Source organism: Blastomyces gilchristii, assembly GCF_000003855.2.
Source record: "Blastomyces gilchristii SLH14081 genomic scaffold supercont1.10, whole genome shotgun sequence".
In the NCBI taxonomy this organism is placed as follows: Eukaryota; Fungi; Ascomycota; class Eurotiomycetes; order Onygenales; family Ajellomycetaceae; genus Blastomyces; species Blastomyces gilchristii.
Window position 1 is genome coordinate 718,862 of NW_003101673.1, and position 18,568 is coordinate 737,429.

General features: G+C 45.5%; 6 protein-coding genes across 7 annotated transcripts; 2 read left to right on the forward strand and 4 right to left on the reverse strand.

Moving 5' to 3' along the window:
• Nucleotides 1-1,995: 1,995 nt before the first annotated feature.
• Nucleotides 1,996-2,894, forward strand: BDBG_05175 (uncharacterized protein; the record flags this gene model as incomplete). Its single annotated transcript, XM_031722023.1, has 3 exons — nt 1,996-2,340; nt 2,366-2,470; nt 2,790-2,894. Exons 1-3 carry the CDS (start codon nt 2,101-2,103, stop codon nt 2,892-2,894), a joined length of 450 nt encoding a protein of 149 aa, XP_031578796.1. The 5' UTR covers nt 1,996-2,100.
• Nucleotides 2,655-4,606, reverse strand: BDBG_05176. 2 transcript variants are annotated; one of them, XM_031722024.1, is made up of 4 exons: nt 4,302-4,606; nt 3,912-4,178; nt 3,557-3,830; nt 2,655-3,446 (listed from the first exon to the last, which is right to left on the reverse strand). In XM_031722024.1, exons 1-3 carry the CDS (start codon nt 4,341-4,343, stop codon nt 3,618-3,620), a joined length of 522 nt encoding a protein of 173 aa, XP_031578797.1. In that variant the 5' UTR covers nt 4,344-4,606; the 3' UTR covers nt 2,655-3,446; nt 3,557-3,617. The 2 variants fall into 2 exon arrangements, with proteins under 2 accessions (XP_031578797.1, XP_002624407.1); XM_002624361.2 differs by having other exon boundaries at nt 2,655-3,830.
• On the reverse strand, nt 4,465-9,837 carry BDBG_05177 (CAMK/CAMKL/AMPK protein kinase). The gene is made up of 7 exons (XM_031722025.1): nt 9,167-9,837; nt 8,216-9,051; nt 7,510-8,142; nt 6,135-7,427; nt 5,139-5,795; nt 4,627-5,021; nt 4,465-4,488 (listed from the first exon to the last, which is right to left on the reverse strand). Exons 1-4 carry the CDS (start codon nt 9,529-9,531, stop codon nt 6,751-6,753), a joined length of 2,511 nt encoding a protein of 836 aa, XP_031578798.1. The 5' UTR covers nt 9,532-9,837; the 3' UTR covers nt 4,465-4,488; nt 4,627-5,021; nt 5,139-5,795; nt 6,135-6,750.
• Nucleotides 9,838-9,946: 109 nt separating this feature from the next.
• BDBG_05178 (MSF1 domain-containing protein) lies at nt 9,947-11,656 on the reverse strand. Its single transcript, XM_002624363.2, has one exon. It carries the CDS (start codon nt 11,509-11,511, stop codon nt 10,669-10,671), a length of 843 nt encoding a protein of 280 aa, XP_002624409.1. The 5' UTR covers nt 11,512-11,656; the 3' UTR covers nt 9,947-10,668.
• Nucleotides 11,657-12,550: 894 nt separating this feature from the next.
• BDBG_05179 (uncharacterized protein) lies at nt 12,551-13,465 on the reverse strand (the record flags this gene model as incomplete). Its single annotated transcript, XM_031722026.1, has 4 exons — nt 12,551-12,659; nt 12,738-12,996; nt 13,092-13,228; nt 13,353-13,465. 4 exons carry the CDS (start codon nt 13,463-13,465, stop codon nt 12,551-12,553), a joined length of 618 nt encoding a protein of 205 aa, XP_031578799.1.
• A 756-nt stretch (nt 13,466-14,221) lies between these two features.
• Nucleotides 14,222-18,548, forward strand: BDBG_05180 (NWD2 protein; the record flags this gene model as incomplete). Its single annotated transcript, XM_002624365.1, has 5 exons — nt 14,222-14,643; nt 14,708-15,332; nt 15,484-16,326; nt 16,392-17,280; nt 17,446-18,548. 5 exons carry the CDS (start codon nt 14,222-14,224, stop codon nt 18,546-18,548), a joined length of 3,882 nt encoding a protein of 1,293 aa, XP_002624411.1.
• Between the last annotated feature and the right edge of the window lie 20 nt (nt 18,549-18,568).

Sequence of the window (18,568 nt, forward strand, 5' to 3'; positions counted from 1 at the left end):
AGACTCTACAGTCTTAAGTAAGCAGCACTCTTATAATATAAGAAGCTGTGAAAGATACTATTATACTCAGACTTTCATGTCAGTCTCTATGATACTGAACTATTTATTCATGATGAAAGACAGATCTATATAATCATCTATATAAATGATATCTGTCTCTACAGCCTGAAAATTGAAGATCTGAACTGAGTCAAAGCTGAAATTATCACTAATTATGAGATTAAGAATGTAGAGAATTTCAATCACTATCTAGAAATGAAGATTGATAGAGATTCAACTTCATTAATATTGTCTTAATCTCTCTTTATAAGAAATCTTCTGAAGAAGTTCTCAATAAATGATTATTATTCTACATTCACTTCTATGAAGAAGAATATTGATTTCATTAATAATGATAAGAAACTGATTACATACACAGCAGAATTTACTCTACAGTTCTATTAATCTAGTATCAGATTTCTATAATATCTGGCATTTAATACACATTCTGATATGAGCTTTGCTGCAGAATTTCTTGAATGATTCAGCTCTCAGCCTATATTAAAGAACTGAGCTATATACAAGTATACACTTCAATATCTACAGAGTTCAATCAATGAGGGTATAACCTATCACAGAGATGCTGAAATTGAACCTGTAGTATACACAGATACTGATTGAGCTGATAGAAATTCAGGATTTCATTCAATCACTGATTATATCATCTACATGACAGGTGGCCTCATTGCATGATGAAGCTGTCAGTAAACAGAGGTCTTCAAGTCATTAACAGAGGCTGAATATATTGCATTCTTCAAGACTGTATATAAGCTTATCTGTCTCTGAGAGCTTCTAGAAGATACTGAATTCATCTCATTCTGTCTCAACAATCTGAATGCTAATGATCATCTCATTTCCACCACAGTCAATGATATGACTTATACAATCCATACTGATAATAAGTTTATCATAGAGCTATTCTCTTCTGAAGCAATTCTACACTGCTTGAAGCATATAGAGGTTCATTTCCACATTCTTCAGAATCTTGTCTGCAAGAATGAGATATCTATTCAATATATTTCATCTGCTGAGAACACAGTGGATGAGCTTACTAAATCACTTGAAATGTTGAAATATACACATTGAAAGGAGATTATGAAGATGAAGGGATAGAGGGATAAAAAATGATGTATATCATGACTGGTTTTTCATTACTTCACATTTTCCAGTCATTTTTTGTACCTGTACTTGATTTGAAGGTGAATTTTGTATATAGCATCGTGTACAGTTACTCTGGTGAGTGGGGGTGTCAGGTCATGTGATCTGACTTACTAATCCTTCCACCATATAACTTTCCACAAGCTAGCAACCTTTCAATCACACAAGCTTTACACCTTCCACATATTTATTATGATTAGTTCCTCGTATATGTCCCTCTCCAACGAAACGCACCGCATTTTCAAACATACTTGGCCAGGATTTGTAACGGTCGGTCGCAACCACCTATTCCTCAAGCTCAAGCGGGCCGGGGTGTGAATGGACACGGGCAATAACATTAATTAATAACGATAATGATGATGATGATGGGCATCCTCAGATTCCTCAGAGTCACAACCACAGACCGGAGCTGATACTCATTCTCTGCTCCTCTACTATCTAGTTCTCTCCTCCAAGAATCAGTAATATTACATCCTAGCATAAAGCTGCTGCCACCCCGATATCCATGTAACCAAGTCCTAACAACTTGAATGTTCTTAGCCATGCTTGATCTGTTACAATCAGCGACACGTGACACGTGTGGAATGGATCCATGGTGTAATCACCGTAAATTAACCCTACGTTCTTCCCATCCATGGATATGAACGATAATTGAAGCTGGTCTTTCACGAATCCCGCCAGTTGATCCTGAGCTTAAGAGTCAACCCTTTTAGGATCTATTCAAGCGCATCTCAACTTCCTAAAATATGCCCACGTTGTCCTAAAGAAAATGTCTACAGATCCTCAGATCCAGTCTGCTGCCACTCCAGTGTGATTCCACCCTGGTCTACATAAATGGAACATCTTTGTGTCAGAAGATGATCCTTCTACTTTAACTGTATTATTGATTGGCAATCAGCTAGTATGAGCCAGCCTTTTGATATGCAGATGAAGTACCGGATTTTACTATGCCTACCGAACCTGGAGGCCTATGCGCCAAAGCTTCTGAAGTTTGCTCTCAATTTTTTGACGCCAAAACTTTCTGAACCTAGGCTGATGGATGAAAACCTTTTTCGACCGTTTCGCTACAGCTACGGGACATGGAAGCACGGCGCTGTGGCTCTTCATCATGAGCTACTTGAAATTTCTCGAAGTTGGAAAAGAGTTAGTTAGGGTTTGCAGGTTCCAGTGCATACCCCTACCCACACCAAAAGAACTAGCAGATCTTGAGAAGGAGTACAAGCTTTTCGTGGCGGCCCAGGATTTGAAACGCGACCTGTCTCCCTGTTCAATGGTATGTTGAGTGCTATATTGACAAATGACTATGACGAGCCGGTAAAAGACGAAAGGGGTCCTAAGATCAATCTGGCCATTTGACCTTCATACTTAAATCTGACCAAAGAAGTGGAAATGGGTGGAGCTGCTGTACGCAGCGTAGATGCGGTAATATAGGACATAGAGTACCCCAATACCCTAACCGCAATATTTTCTAGTTTTTATTTATATATAATTAATTCAGTTGGGTTGAATAGCATCAAATTCGAATAGTATGCATTAGAGTGGGATCTAGCGCAAGAGCATGTAAATGAGTCTTCTAATACAAGGTTATACAGACTTGTATGTGCAACCGAACATGCCCTGAGGAAATAATGATGCTTTCAACACAGTACATGGAGCTCATCCAGGAAGTCGGAGAGTTGGAATTCACCATAACTTAAGAACATTTTTGTAATGTACACCGGAAATAACCACCTCGAACGCCGACGGATAGATATATATACAGGACCCAGCCTCTGAACCCATCGCCCAGCTCAATTACCAGGCGAACAACAGCACAACAGCAAGCGCCCATTACCACTTCTCTCCCTTCTCACCCATTGATGAAACATTAAGTGTAATGAAAAAAGCAAAAAACTTGGATATAGCCTGAATATGTAGTAGATGTGTGAAAACCAATAAGAATTGACAAGAAACTCAAGAAGGGTAAACAAGAGCCTGAATGCATCATTCACACATGCATGCAACAAAGATCCATCACCCGGGATATTTGGATATTTTTGTTCTTGTTGGGTTTGGATGAGTGTTGTGCCATATAAAAACCACATCGACTCGACAAGACCTCGACAGATAGAACTCATCAATCAATCGCTTATTTTCGTACTTCCTTTTTCATTTTGCCTGGGGTCACCACGTTCCCAGTCACACAGTCGCGCCTAATCCAAGTTTTCAGGATCGTAAGCTAAGCTTTGAACTTCTTGTCCGCCAGAAACCTATTGAAATCGTTAAAAAGAATGCCCTGCCCTAGAGGAACAAAATCGCTACCCTCAATGACATCGACAACCGAACTGCACGATTCGCTTTACACTTTAACATCACATACATCGAACCTTCTCACAGTCTCCACCCCCCCTCCCTTCCCCCGACAACAGATCTAGCCTTTCTTACACCTGGGACATGGACGGGCGGGTGCGTCGGCCAGGACGTGGACCACGCATGTCAACCATCATGCCGCGAATACCGAGCCCAGAGATGACCGTGGATGCCAAGAACGCCGCCCACAGGAACCAAAGGAAGGCAGAAACTGCCTGGGCTTCACGGCAACGCTTTTCTGGGCTCGGGGAGTCCCTGGTTATCGAGTTCCTTGAGGTGTATGTCTGCACACCACAGACAAATTGTCAGCATCGTTAAAACCTTGGAGGTTTCCACTATTTCAACCTTAATTGTTCTGCACGTACCTCGTTGCTACAGGAATGCACACGCAGCTTCGACGGCAGAGCAATAGCACCGCAGAAAATGAAGATGGTGTTCAGTAGATCAACAAGGAACACGACGCTAGGGTGGATCATGAATGCCTCGCTGATCGCGGCAGCAAATAGGTAGAAGAGCGTCAACATTGAAAACGCTGACACAAAGAGGATGTAGTTCACTGTTGACGAGCTGTCGTGAAATGCATCTGATATCATGTTGCCGATAAGTGCCATGATAATCACAGTGAAGATGGCCTAAGTGGGTGAAATGCATTCTATATCAGCTATCATATCTCTTCTCTTCCATTCCCGCCTTCCTTTCGCTCTTCTCATGGGCGGAAGCCAAGAGTGTCTGGTTGGACGTCTGCGATTGCGTACCTCAATGCCCCGAAGGACTAGGTTAACCGTTCTCAGTCCCATTTTGACGGTCCTCGTTGTGCACGCCCTTTAACCAACTATATGGCGAGAATGTATGAGATGTGATGAAAGTAAATTGAAATACCGAATGTTGCAATATTAGGCACTGTATGTCAGATCCAAATAGGGGAGTATAATTGATAACTTCCTGAGATGAATTGCACGATTTAGAATTCAACAGAGAAAAAAAAAAAAGAAAGAAGCAGCAGGGTGAGAAATATGCAGAAGGGGGGGGGGGGGCAATTCGGCATATTCGGGCTGCGGGGCAGGTTGACCAAATACCTACGTCATATAACTTTCTTTTCAGCATTCATCAGAAGGTATATACTTAAGGCCACTTTTGACTTTCTCTTTTAAAATTGCTCTTTTTGTCTAGATGTGGCTCGGTACATCTAATGCAGTCTTCTGTTAGGTACCCAGGGTAGAAGTCATACCATGTGGTGCAGGCCTAGATTTTCTGTCAAAGCAAGCCGTGATGGAGCAAAACATTCTGTATCACAATCTCATCTCATCGCAGTTATATTCTGTCGAGCTGTGGCCCAAATCCCACACCACTAGTATATTCAAACAGTTATAGAGGACACATCTACCCGCTCTAGCAAAAGCTACACTCCAAGATTACCACCCCGGAGTCAAAGGGGGAAAGTATGGGCTCATAGCATCCCGTGTTTGATGTGTTGCCTGTGTCAATCAATTCAGATTAGCAAGCTGTCAAACGCCAAAATCAAAGGGGAGGGGTCTTCCACGTCGTTGCCCATGTCAGCAAGGAAAGACAAAACAGACGGGGGATCTATGTACTCATCTAACATCCCTGGCCCGACCACCCAAACAATTTCGCCATTCACAGTCGCTACAATGTTGCCGCGTATCTCGATCCATGGGATTCGAGCATGGGTCGGGAGCTTCCATCGTGGCTCCTGGCTAGCACATGCGCTGAAATAAACTTTTGTACCAGAAGAAATAGCTTCTAATTGACTTGTATTTTACCTAAGTAGCTAGCTACCTAGGTATGTAAGAGGAGATCGGTGATACAAAGATGATGTAATGGCAATGGTAGAAGAGCTTTTGTTCCGGTGACGTCTGTTGCCAAGGAGTCGATGTGAATGCCATCACGTGATTTTTGGATGGAACGTTGGGGCCCCTAATAGAGATGCTGTGGTGTATCCCATGTTTACTTTAACTTCTAGTTATGGACAGGGGGGATTTGCTATGACTGAGATCGAGGGATCATAACTCACCCCCAGGTCTGATTAAATTTTCCATTAATATGAACTAATAAACTGGGAAATGTCTGGACCCGCGGCAAAGAGACAACAGAGAGGGCAACTCAATATACATATATATACATGTATATAGAGTCCCTGCTGAACACCATACAAGTGCATTTTATAAATATATGGCCCTCTTGGAACATAAGAATCCAACAAATGGTTACCACCGGAACCGGGGTCCTATCTAGAAGCCAGTCAGTGAGCGGTACGCAGTAGGAAACGAAGCACAAAACAGAAGCGGGGAAAATCAATAAAGTAGGGATCATCAGAGAGAAGATTAAATATTCGTCCTGGCCCGATGAAAAACAAAGCCCCGTTCCCTCGAATTCATGGCCTTTTCCAGGGACAGAATAAGATGAGAATGAGATGTATGAATTTCCCAAGTGGGCATACGACTAAGGATGACGATATGGTATTTCTCATCATTTGGTCGCTTTTCCTTTCCCCGGCCCCTTTTCTTGTGTGTCTTCTTCCTTTTTGGAGTTGGTGAAATAAACAGAAGGGGGAAATGATTATAACCTACATATAATTCAAACTCCAATATTGATGTAGCCGTATCATTGTAATACCGAACCAGCGGTAGCGGTAGACATAAATAACGTTAAACCTGGTATTTCCATTCCTTTTTGATAATATGCAAACACACTGGATATCCGTACTTTTCTATCGTCGTCTGGTATACATTCTCCGAAAGTTATGGCAAGGCGTTGCAAGTGAATAAACACCAGAAATGGGATATGTTTATTTTTCGACATATGTACGGATGGTGTTGACTGGCCCGGGAAGCATCGGAAATATGCAACACGCCGCCGAAATGATCGTAAAACGAAATTTATTTCATTCTCCTTCCGCTGAAATACCTTGTTGGTTTCCTTTTTTCTGGATGTGTGTCTGTATGTCACATCAATGCGTAGCAATCATATAAAAAAAGAGCAAATGGTATCGAATAACCGAAAATCGCAACATCGTCATCGTCGTCAGCATCATCATCAACATCATCATACATATGGATTTGAGTCTGAGAAAGGGCCTAATGCAAAAAGCAACACCACGACTATAACACCTAAATGACCAAAGGAGGTAGCTAGGGCAAATGTAAGGAAAAATTCCGAAAGAGGAACAAGAAAATGACCCAATGCTTAATTCGCAGCAGCCAACTGCGCAACCAAATCCGATGCAACGTCCAAGAATGGGAAGGGGCTAGTGACTTCTTTCTCCTTATTTCGAATCCGCTTGCTTACCGGCCTCCACTCAGCAGCACCGGCACTACCACTACTACCTCCCCTCTCGTTCTCAACACGGATTACATTCTGGTACCCATCGCATTTGAAGTCGACCATGAAATTGTTCTCTTCCAATTGGTATAGTTGAATATCGATGAATACCCAAACGCCGTGTACAATCCCGCCGGGGTGCTGGAGTAAGGATGAGGACGAGGATCCTAGGGCGGGCGTTGAGGACGCTAGAGCTGCACCACTAGCGTTGCCACTACCGGTTCCGCCAGAAGTTGTGGGGGCAGGGCCTGTCAGGCTTGGGTTATCCACCGAATTACTCCTGCACAGGGCGGCGGTGGCAGCTGCCTTCTCTTCCGGATTTGTTAATAGGTTGATTCGTCGACGGTATTCTTCTAGATCACTGCGGCTGGAATGGCTACTGTTTGATGGACCTGGAGCAAGGACTCCCTCCTTGAGGAGCCGGGCTCTGATGAACCAGAGATCTTTGGGGATGTAGTAGTCTGATGGAAGGTTGGGATATTTGTTCTGCAAGGGTTTTGGTATTTCTGGTGACATTTCAGGGGTTGCCGGGGGATCGTTGTCTGCGGTACGGGAAACGGGGATGTTAACTGGGGTTTATTCTAATCAAAACTAATGACTAGTAAAATAACATAAAAGACTTACCAGATTCAGCAGGTTGGATTTCCCAAACGCCACCTTGCGCCTGAATAGCTTTATACAAACACAACATGGCTTCATATGGCTGGTTGCGAGATCGAATACCAAACTGCCACTTACGCGATCTTTTCGGCTGCGAAGAAATCTTCTCGAGCCCTTCGGGCGGCTCCAAGCTAAGCTTTTCCAGATCAACAAGGCTGCGTGAATGGGGCTTGAGTGACCTTGCAGTGGCAGCCTGCTCTTCCGGAGACTTCTCTTTGTGGCTATCCGTCTCGATCTCGGTACAGTCCTGCTGTTGCTGTCGCCCGAGCGATTCCTCCGTCGACTGTTCGTAAGACGGAGCATGTCGCTCCCTCTCCCGTTGGTCCATTATTTGTGTGTGAACGTACGGTAAACTCGTAGGTAGAATGCGTACATGGCTGACGCGCTCCTCTTCGACCTCTGGAATGGTGAACGCTGGCACCGGTGACGGTGTAGATGCTGGAGGGGGGGATGTTGAGAGTTGCCCTCGATGAGCGGGGGGTGCCGCCAGATTTGCATTTTTGGCGCTACGGGTAGAGCCACCAACAGGAATAGGTGAAGCCGAGGATTCTGGGGAAACAGGTGAGGTGACTGGCGATTCGCTAGAGTCGGTAGGGGCTACGAACAAGTCAGTATTAACATGCTCGTAAAAATAAAAATATCAATTGGGATCTGAAAATTAAAAACCTACAGTTCGTCTGCATCATCTCATTTTCCACCATGATGAAGAACGCGTCCTTGATCGCACTTGGTTCCGGGTTCTTCAACGCGTCATATATGTCTTCCCTATCAACACCCATTCTCTGCTCGAGCTTGGTAATCGCCTTCTGTTGAATTTTCTCCTGTACAGCAAGTGGCCGCCCGGGTGCGATCTTGCGGGGGTCAATGGGTCCGTTGGGATTTGCTCCCGAGCTGACCCACTCCTCTGCTGGGGGCTGGAGATATTTCGGCAGATTCTTAAGAAACCAAGGGTCCTGGCGGATCTCTGGGATGGTGATTCTATGAACAGGATGTACCTGTAGCATGGCCCGTATCAATTTGGCAGCACCGGTCGACACGTACGACGGCATATGGAAGTTTCCCGCAGCAATCTTTTTAAATAGGGCGGGAATATAGTCGTCATCAAACGGAAGCTTGCCAACCAGTAGCACATAAAGGATCACGCCACAACTCCATACATCCACCTCTGGACCTGCATAGAGCTTCCCCGATATGACTTCCGGTGCAGCATAGTTGGGGCTCCCACAGCTCGTTTTTAAGAAGTTCCCGTCAGTCATGATATTGCTCAGGCCGAAATCGGCTATCTTGACGTTCCTATCTTTGTCAATGAGCAGATTTTCCGGTTTCAGATCCCGATGAACGATCTTGTGACGATGACAGTATTCGACTGCGCAAATTATCTGTTGGAAAAACTTGCGGGCTTCTTCATCGCTACATCTCCCACGCTTCACCAAGTAGTCGAAAAGTTCTTTTTCCGCATACTCGAGCACCATGACAATATCGGTCTGCGTTGCAATCACGGTGTACCTATACCCCCACAACAAAATAATCTGGTTAGTTCAACAAAATCCTTGGAGCAAGTTGAAATATACCAAAAAGACATCCAAATCTGAGAAGGGAACTACAAAATCACTGTACGTACAGTTTTATAATATGCGGATGCCGTAAGAGCTGTAGATATCGTATCTCCCGATCAATCCTCCCTACCATATCCCTAGAAAGCAGCTTCCGCTTCGGTATGATTTTTAGCGCTACCTGCCTCCCGCTCGCCTGGTGCACTGCCAGCTTGACTTTGCCAAACGAACCCTCGCCCAGTATCTTAACGGTAGTGTACTGGTCCAGTCTTTGCATGTCCCGGGCAGTGTCAGGAGATTGATCGGCGTAGTCTAGACGGGTACGTTTTGGTGGTATAACGGGATGGCCGCGGTTCTTGTGCGACGGGGTGCTATCGCGCTCCCGGGATGGGAGGGATACGGAGAGGTCCTCCTCATCGAGTGCTGCCGCCATGGATGGGGCGATTTAGTAGAGATTGATATTCCGAGTATTTTTCGTATTATATATTTTATATATCTTTCTTTCCCAATATATATATGCGATGCAGGCGTCGTCGGATAGATAGGGCTGCGGAACAATGACGACAGACGGTCTGTGGATTTTGGCTAGCGTGAGCGCTTTGACTTTTATTTTATATCCGTGAGAGTCGAACTAACCCATTGATATCGGGTATGTGTTCTTGCGTCGATATAGGCGGATATATCCCACAGTAGAGGCGGGTGGTCGTGGGCTCCTTAAGGCTGTGGTGGTGGGCTGGTGATGTCGACAAAGTTTGGAGGGGGAATATTTAATGTGTAGCCACCATTTAGCTGCATGCAGGAAAACTGCGGAGAACACACACCTGCATAGTAGTTTATATAATATCGTGAAAATGATGGAAAGCTAATGTACTAGTACTTAAGAACTGATTATGATTGTCATTAAATAATATATATACTGGTAATATCGATGTTGTATAGTACTGTACAATCGGATTCTCGCAACAGCTACGAAATGAGGCAAAGGGTCTGTCGGTGAAATCTTCTCTAAGGGCGTAGCCAGCGTTGCATTTCCTATATATCCGGTGTAACTATATCAGGACGGCTAAGGAAGAAGAAAATATGTATATATATATATAAAAAAAGGTAAGTAAATACATGAAGAACAGGCAACTCAGAGCGCCTGTTCAACACTAGGCAGTCAATCACCCAACCGCCAACCTCCATATACCATGCGCCATATCTAATCTGACGGGTAGAATAATGTACAGGTTAGGAATGGGCCATTTCCTTTTTTGTTGCTCACCCTTTGCCAGCTTTTTGTGCAGCTAACAGAAAAATAATAATGCTAATAATCACATCGAAAAGAAAAAGAATCAACTATGTAAAAGGTCAAAATGGCGCAAAATTTCAAAAGTAGAAACAAAGGAATAGGAGATGTTTGAAATCCAGAACCGTAACGCCAGAACACCATGCTGATTTTGTTGTATGAAGTAGAAAATTATGTTTGAGTGGGCCAAAGCCACGAGGCGATTGAAGGGCAATTGGTTACTCCAATGCTGGATAATGCAGGGTGTCGAGGATATTCCATGTCCGCTGGCGAGATCCCAACTTAACCATCGTCATCGGCATTGTTATGGGAATGGGGTTGCTCGTGATGACCGTGAACGCCGTGCATCCAGACACGCTTCCACGGCCCCTCATGGCCAGCTTCACGATCCTCCCGCATCCCCTCCAGGACACCGACGATTCCGCCATTTCGTAACCGCTCCAAAACCACGTTCATGCCCTGCTTGCTCCTCAGCACAGCATCTCGGGTCCGCTTTACGCCCACGAGTTCAATTGTCCGCTGGATCCCGGCCGTTGACCATGATGCAAGGAGGCCTCGTCTGCTATGAGGATCTTCCTCAGCATGTTCGCCTGCTGAGAAAGAGTCGATCTTCTTGGGACGATTGAGCATCGCTTGCCCTAGGCTTGATCGAAATATAACAGTGGTTTTCACGCTTGTCCTCTCATCCTTTGGCTCATCAATGGACGAGCCTGACCACCACGTCCGGGGTTTGGAGCTGCCGTTTTCCGATGGGGGAGGGAGGCGTCGGTATAGTTGCTTCTCCACAACGCTGAGGATGCCCGTCCACTCCATATTCCGCGATTCCGTCTGCATCCAGCCTTCTTTCAGGTCTACAACGGTAGTCTCAAGGATAAAACTTTGGCCTGAATTCTCACTGCCACCAATTCCCTTGGGCAGCAACTTCAACATGGCCGAGGGAATCTTGGATCTCTTGAGTATCAGCCGGGTAGTATGCAAGCGCTCTGTGATAGGATCGACATAGCGATCAATGACATCGGTCGTCAGGACATGGCGAGAGTAAGGGTTCGGATAACGGAGGAAGTAGGCGAGGGAGACAGCGGGAAAAGCGTAGTCGTAGTTGAAGGTGCTTTCGAAGAACTTCATCGTCAAGGCATTGGCGTCTAGTCTCGCCTATCAGAAGAGATACCGAAGAAGCTTGACGACTGGCGGAAGAGACTCAAACTGCGAACTACGGGAGTTGGATATCGACAACGTCAAGCTGCTTTCTTTTTTCGTTTCTTCGATCTTTGCCCTCCAATTCAATGCCTTTTTTGCCCGCTTTTGGTTGGCCTGGAGCAGGAGGCTTAGTCATCATGCGCTAACTAAGTCTATTACGGTAACTTTGCTGGAAGCTCAGCGTTATTGACCAATAGAAACTCAGAAAAATATTCACCAATCAGAGTAGCAGATGCGTTCTTATTATACCCTAGCGAAACTATGTACGTCCTTATAGGTGAATCGAATGATTCAAGCAGAACACGAGAAAGGACAAAAAAAAGGAAAAGGAAAAGGAAAAGAAAAAAGGAAAATGTGAAACAAAAGAGAGAGAAAAAAGCCCTTGTGTGCCTTAACACATAGTTACCCGGGCGAGGTTTTGCACTTGTGCATATAGGACCCAGGGCCTTCCATATGACTACAAGCGTGGGTGGCGAGGAGGGCTCCTATACTAGTAGAGCACGGATGATATGAGTTTTCCGAGTGCTGACAATCAGCGCTCCATTCCCAATGTCCCCAGGAGCAGTTGTTATACACAACGCTTTTCTGAGAATCTGTCCAGAACACCGGCTTCGTTCTCCGTCAAACACGTCACGCCTTACAGTGGCTAGAGCTTGGATGGGGGGCTAATTGAGATCAGTCGCCAAAAACTGGGCCTCTATTTCAACACAAGCGGTTACTAGATCGACAGAACCTCGAACTATATCAGACGGGATCATGAATGGGTCAAATCCAAGTGAGGAACAGTCTTCATTGAATAGCTCGAGATAAGCAGATCCTGTGTCGTCAAGCACGAGAATGGTATGTATTAATACAGACCAAGGAAGCCTAACGTTCACATAGATCTAGAAGAAACATGGACGGAATAAGATATCATTTTATTGTACATACATAGGATTACCCCGCAATGAAAGAAGCTCAATTTAACCTACGCTAAGCATATCGGATTGTTCGTATACGCGTGGGTCATTGGGGATTCTCTGAGGATCGCGCGGATGAGTAGACAGAGAAGCAAGTTGGGGAACCGGAGCAGAGACCTAGAAGATAACACACACAAAATTGGTTTCCAATGCCCAATTTGTTTGAAGGCCCAGAAAAAGTAAATTGAAACGTACCGATTCGCCCCAATGCCCTCCGGCCCATGTTCTGCTCTCCATTTTGGCAGCTCCTCCTCTAAATTGACCGGCTCCCGAGTTGGGGCAATTTTCATATGACCGTTATACCAGTAGGATACTGCACCACTAACGACTTTCAGGGTCCCATTTCTGTAGGCTTCCATAACAGCTTTGATATTCGTACGATATAGAGTCGTCCAATCCGCATCGTACAACTCCTTCAGGGTTTCTAGACGATAGTAGGCTATAGGTTGAAGTCCTGGCGGTTCAGAAGGTGGAATACTAACATTATTTGTGAGCTGAGACTCATTTAAGAAGTTTTGGCCTCGCTTCGTAGACATTTAGAGGACTTACGGAGGTCCTGGAGGAGTACGGTTGAGAAAACATAGGGAAGGTAACGCTCCTTCAGACTTTCGACCATGTCAGGCCGCTGTGCCACAGTAAACCTTTCAATTTGCTCCTTCGCAAAGTTGAGTTTCCAATCTCTCCACCTAGCACGAGCATATCAGCTTGATTATTTATACGAAGCTATGAATAGCATAGATGAGATCATGTTTGAAAGGAGAAACAGCTCTCATCAATAGGAAGGCAGGTGGTGAGTTCTACTTCTGATACTCAACAGGATCAAAAAGCGCCTTCATAATGGCTTTCTTGTCCCAGCATGCCCATTCCTCTTCTATTACTAGGATGGCCGAATACGGCTCTGGTGTTTCTTTTGGGATCTCCATGCTTCGCTATCGAAGGGAGTCGAAAGGGTGTCGTAAACAGGTTACATAGTAAGTAGAGAGATGGGTGGCGAAATTATATAGAATGTGATTGGTAAGCCCGTTTAAGTAACAACCTCTATTCCAAGGTTAACCTTTCAGTTATAAGAACCCTGTAATTCTTACAGGCTCATCCATTTATTTCACTTATACAAAATCATTTTTCAACAATCTACTCTATATCTAGAGGCATATTGGGTAGATAAGCTAATTTAACGTCTGCTAGTGCCCGCCGGGTGCTCACGGCCCGTAGCCCTAGTTCGGGCTAGTTCAAGGGTCGCCTCCAGCTACTACCCGACAAACCCTTACGAACATTCAGGAATGTGATCCAGGAGAGGCATGAGATATTGTTTGGTTTGGGAGGTCGTTTTGTTCGTATGGCAGACCACTGCGGTTTCAGTCGTCGTTTGAGCCTTTATCCTCCGCCCAATTGGGTGCGGTCACCGGCCAAACTGCACAGCGAAGCGATGCATATATCCTGCCCAATGGCGCCTAAATGTGCAAATCGACTGGTAAAACTCCAGCTAATGATGGCGTGACACCAATGCAGAGCAGCGCCCGCCTTGTAATTGGCGGCTTCGGGATCAGGCTGGCAGGCAGGCAATGACATGGCTTGTCACTCTGAACCTCATCGATCATGGAGAAAGCAATTCTATCCTTTCGTGAATTACGCTTCTTCGTTGATGAAGATTGTCTTCTATGCGTTGAGGATGCTTTATTATGGAAGCAGTCAGTGCAGTTGCAAATATTGTTGCGCTCGTGGAGGTGACCGCGAAGATTGCCATTGAGTGTCTCACGTATATCAATGCGGTCAGGGCTGCGTCTGCTGATAAACTACTCCTCGAGAAGGAAATCAATTCCTTGCTCGACATTCTCGATGATGCCAAGCAACTTCTGAATGGTCCCAATACCGCGAAGCTATCTTCCTCGCAGAAACTACACAATGCGGTTGTCGACTGCCACTCGCAGCTCTCAGAGCTGGAAGCCAGAGTCAAGCCGAAGAAGCCCCGCAAGATCGCAGGTTTCATCAAATTTCGGTCGTCTTTAAAGTGGCCCTTCGAGAGCAAAGAGTTCGAAAAACGTCTCCAGAACATGGAGCGATGTAGGAATACTATACTTTTAGCATTGCAGATTGATCAAACGTAAGCCACACATCAATTTGAACTGGTCTTTAAGGGATTATTATCTAACAATGAGTGTATACAGAGTTGCTATTCTCAGCATAGTAGAGAATCAAGATAACGCAACACTCTCAACAGTTCTATCGCACCTACCCTCTGCTGAGGGGGCATCTTTCGATTCTCATGCCAACGAGGGTGACCCAAAATGCCACCCTGATACCCGAACGGATATCCTTCAGCAGATTTTTAACTGGGCAACGGATCAACAGTCCCAGGCCATCTTCTGGCTAAATGGGATGGCTGGTACCGGAAAATCTACTATTTCACGAACTGTGGCTCAAACCCTTTCTGGCATGGGCTTTCTAGGTGCCAGCTTCTTTTTCAGAAGGGGCGAAGGCGACCGTGGCCATGCAGCGAAATTTTTCACTACCATTATCGCCCAGATGGTGTCCAAATTGCCGGTGTTGTTAGAACATGTGAAAAAGGCTATTGAAGCAGATCCTGACTTGGTCAAGAAGGCTCTTACCGAGCAATTTGAGAAATTTATTTTGGAGCCTTTGCTTGAGTTGACGGGACGGTTTCCAAAGGCACCACATCTCGTTATTGTGATTGATGCTTTAGATGAATGCGAACGCGAGCAAGATATAATAGCCATCCTTCACCATTTGGCCAGGACGAAAACTATTCAGTCGATAAACTTGCGGATCTTCGTAACTAGCAGGCCGGAATTACCGATTCGATTGGGTTTTTAAGGCCATGGCAGGAGACATGCATCGTGACGTAGTATTGCATGATATCCCACGCCCCGCCATTGCGCATGATATATCAGTTTTTCTGAAGCATGAACTATCGAAAGTCAAGGACGATCATAACCAATCGCTCAGCACGTCCGACTCCTTTCTACCTCCAGATTGGCCTGGACAACGTCGCCTCAACATCCTCGTGGACATGGCGCTACCGCTCTTCATTTTTGCGGCCACTACGTGTCGATTTGTTGGCGATCCCAGATTCCACCCAGAAAAGCGCCTAGGGTTGGTACTAAAATACCGAACAGCCGCGCAGACATCCAAATTCGACAAAACTTATCTTCCAGTGCTGGACCAGTTACTCACTGGTCTCGATGAAGACGAGAAAGAGGTTATGCTTGCTGAGTTCGAAGAAGTTGTTGGCTCAATTATAATTCTCACAGAGCCTCTGTCCACAAATTCACTGGAAAATCTCCTCGGGCTTGAAAAACCGGAGGTCGACCGAAGACTGAAAATGCTTCACTCGGTCCTGAATGTTCCAAATAACCAAGATTCCCCCGTCCGGTTGTCACATCTTTCATTCCGCGATTTCCTTATCGACACAAAAAAGCGCGGCAAATCCCCGTTCTTTCTCGACGAAATGAACCAACACAAGCGCGTAGCTTCTAGATGCCTTGACTTATTATCTCGGCCTGGGGTTCTGAAAACGAACATTTGCGATATAAAAGTACCTGGCACGTTTAGAGTGGATATTGACAGGAAGACGATAGATATGTGCCTCCCGAATGAAGTAAAGTATGCCTGCCGTCATTGGGTATATCATTTGGAGCAGAGTGGCGATCATATCCGCGATGAGGACCGAGTCGATAAGTTCCTTCAGGAGCGTTTCATTCACTGGCTTGAAGGCCTCATTTCAGAGGCGATCCCAATGATCAAAACGCTGCTAAATTTAACTGCGGTAAATAAGTAGCCCTGTGTTCAAAAATGTTCGTCGTCCCTCTAACTAACGTTTTAACAATATAGCCCGGTGAGAGCAACGCTCTAGCACTATTCCTCAATGACGCAAGACGTTTCGTTCTGAGAAACAGGCAGATTATACATACTGCACCTCTTCAGGTTTATTCGTCAGCTTTGGCTTTCGCTCCAGAGAGCAGCGTTGTCAAAAAGCAGTTTAAAGATCATGTCCCGTCGTGGATCCGCCGTGTGTCGGGTCTCCTCACTGACTGGGGGGATACCCTGCAGACGCTTGATAGCAACACTGGATATATTGCAAAGATTCTCTTCTCGAGCGATAATAAGTTGCTTGCCGCTGAAACAAACGAGGCAGTCATACTTTGGGACGCTGAAACCGGAGAACAGAGGCAAAAATTCCAACATCCTCCCAGCAGCTACGACTTTGCGTTTGCTTGGAATAGTGATCTCCTCGCCATTGCGGCCCGTTCTTCGATACAGATAATTAAACCGTCTACAGGAATGGTACTCCGGGAGCTACCTGCTCAATCCGAAGAACGTTTCGTAACTGTTCTATTCTCACCGAACGATAAGGTTCTAGCGTCGGCATCTCCCCATATCATACGGCTGTGGGACCCCGATTTAGGAGAGCTTCTACAGACGATTGAGACAGGCGACCCTCCTTGGCATAACCATCTTTGTTTCTCCGGGGATGGTAGTTATCTAGCCTTTACACTAAGAGAACGAGAAATCAAAGTGTGGGACGTACGTGAGAAACGCCTATTGCGCACATTTACCGGACATAAGCACCGGGTGCGCAATTTCTCATTTTCACACAGCGGGGATATTGTCTCAATGTCAGAAGATGTGATAAAAATCTGGAATCCGTCAACCGAGGAAGCATTGCACTCCTTTGAAGACCACGGGGGCTTGGCTACTGTGACCGCATTTTCCGCCAACCGTAAGCTTTTCGCACATTGCTCCCCTAGCTAGATTCTAATCCGAGAGTCATCCAATGGGAAAGTATTGCGCAAATTCACCGCAGAATACCCAAAGTCGATGATGGCATTCGCGGAAAACGACGGGCTCCTTGTTGTGGCATCTGAATCCATCATTATCATTATAGATCTAGGATCTGGCAGTATCAGTCACGTCCTCACAGGCCATAAAGGTATAGTAGCAAGCATTGCGCTTTCGGGAGATACTAAACTTCTTGGATCTGCGTCGATGGATTATACTGTTAGACTCTGGGATTTGAACATAACTAAGTCGTCTGGTGACACGGATCCTTTTCCCATACTGTCCATTGCTCTCTCCAAAGATGTTAAGCTCTTGGCCGCCTCACAGTATGATGGAGGAGTTGCGATATGCGATAACCTTGTTAATCTCAAATTATTCATCAACGGAAACTGGTTTAGCCACCTGGTCTTCTCAGAAGATAATAGGTTCTTGACTACCTTTTCTCAAACTGATAAGGCTGTCACCCTAACCGATCTGTCCAATGGCGAAAATGAGCTGCTGCTTGATCTAAGTCACATTGAGGCCCGTTATCCTCGCGCTATGCCCTGTATCTTCTCGGAGGATGGAAAAGCATTTGCTCTGTCTGACTATGACGACAGGATATGCCTTTGCAATCTGGAGAAGAAAACCACCCAGTTCTTGCACAAACCTGGAACTGGGACCCCATGTAAATTTTCAGATGACGGATCTTTGCTCGCTTCCTCAACCCGCCGCTCGGGTTCCCCTTGCGACATAATCGCTCTGCATGATGTCTCCACAGGAAAGCATCTCCGAGACATTGAAACCCGATGCTTAATCAGAAATGGAGCTATTGCGTTCTCGAAAGATAACAAATTGCTGGTCATAAAGGATTCTCATATGGTGGAATTGCTGGATATAGCAACAGGGGCAGAAGTGGGAAAGGTTGAAACCGACACTGGATTCTGGGAAATTGGAGGCTCTCCTGATGATTTTTCAAGCGTTGAAGTTAAATCCGGATTGCTAAACATTCCAAATATCACAACCGTCACGCAACCAGCATCGGAACGACAGCCCGTGTTGAAGCTCTATTTTCAAGACGAATGGGTGATACGCAACGGCGAAAAGTTTCTCTGGGTTCCGCCGGAATACTGCCCAGACAGCCCGGCTCGTATGGTCTGTCGGAATAACACTTTTCTGTGGGGGAACCATCTTGGGGTAGCCACTCTTGTTGAAATTGAGTGTCCGTGAGGATGGTATGGATTACCGGA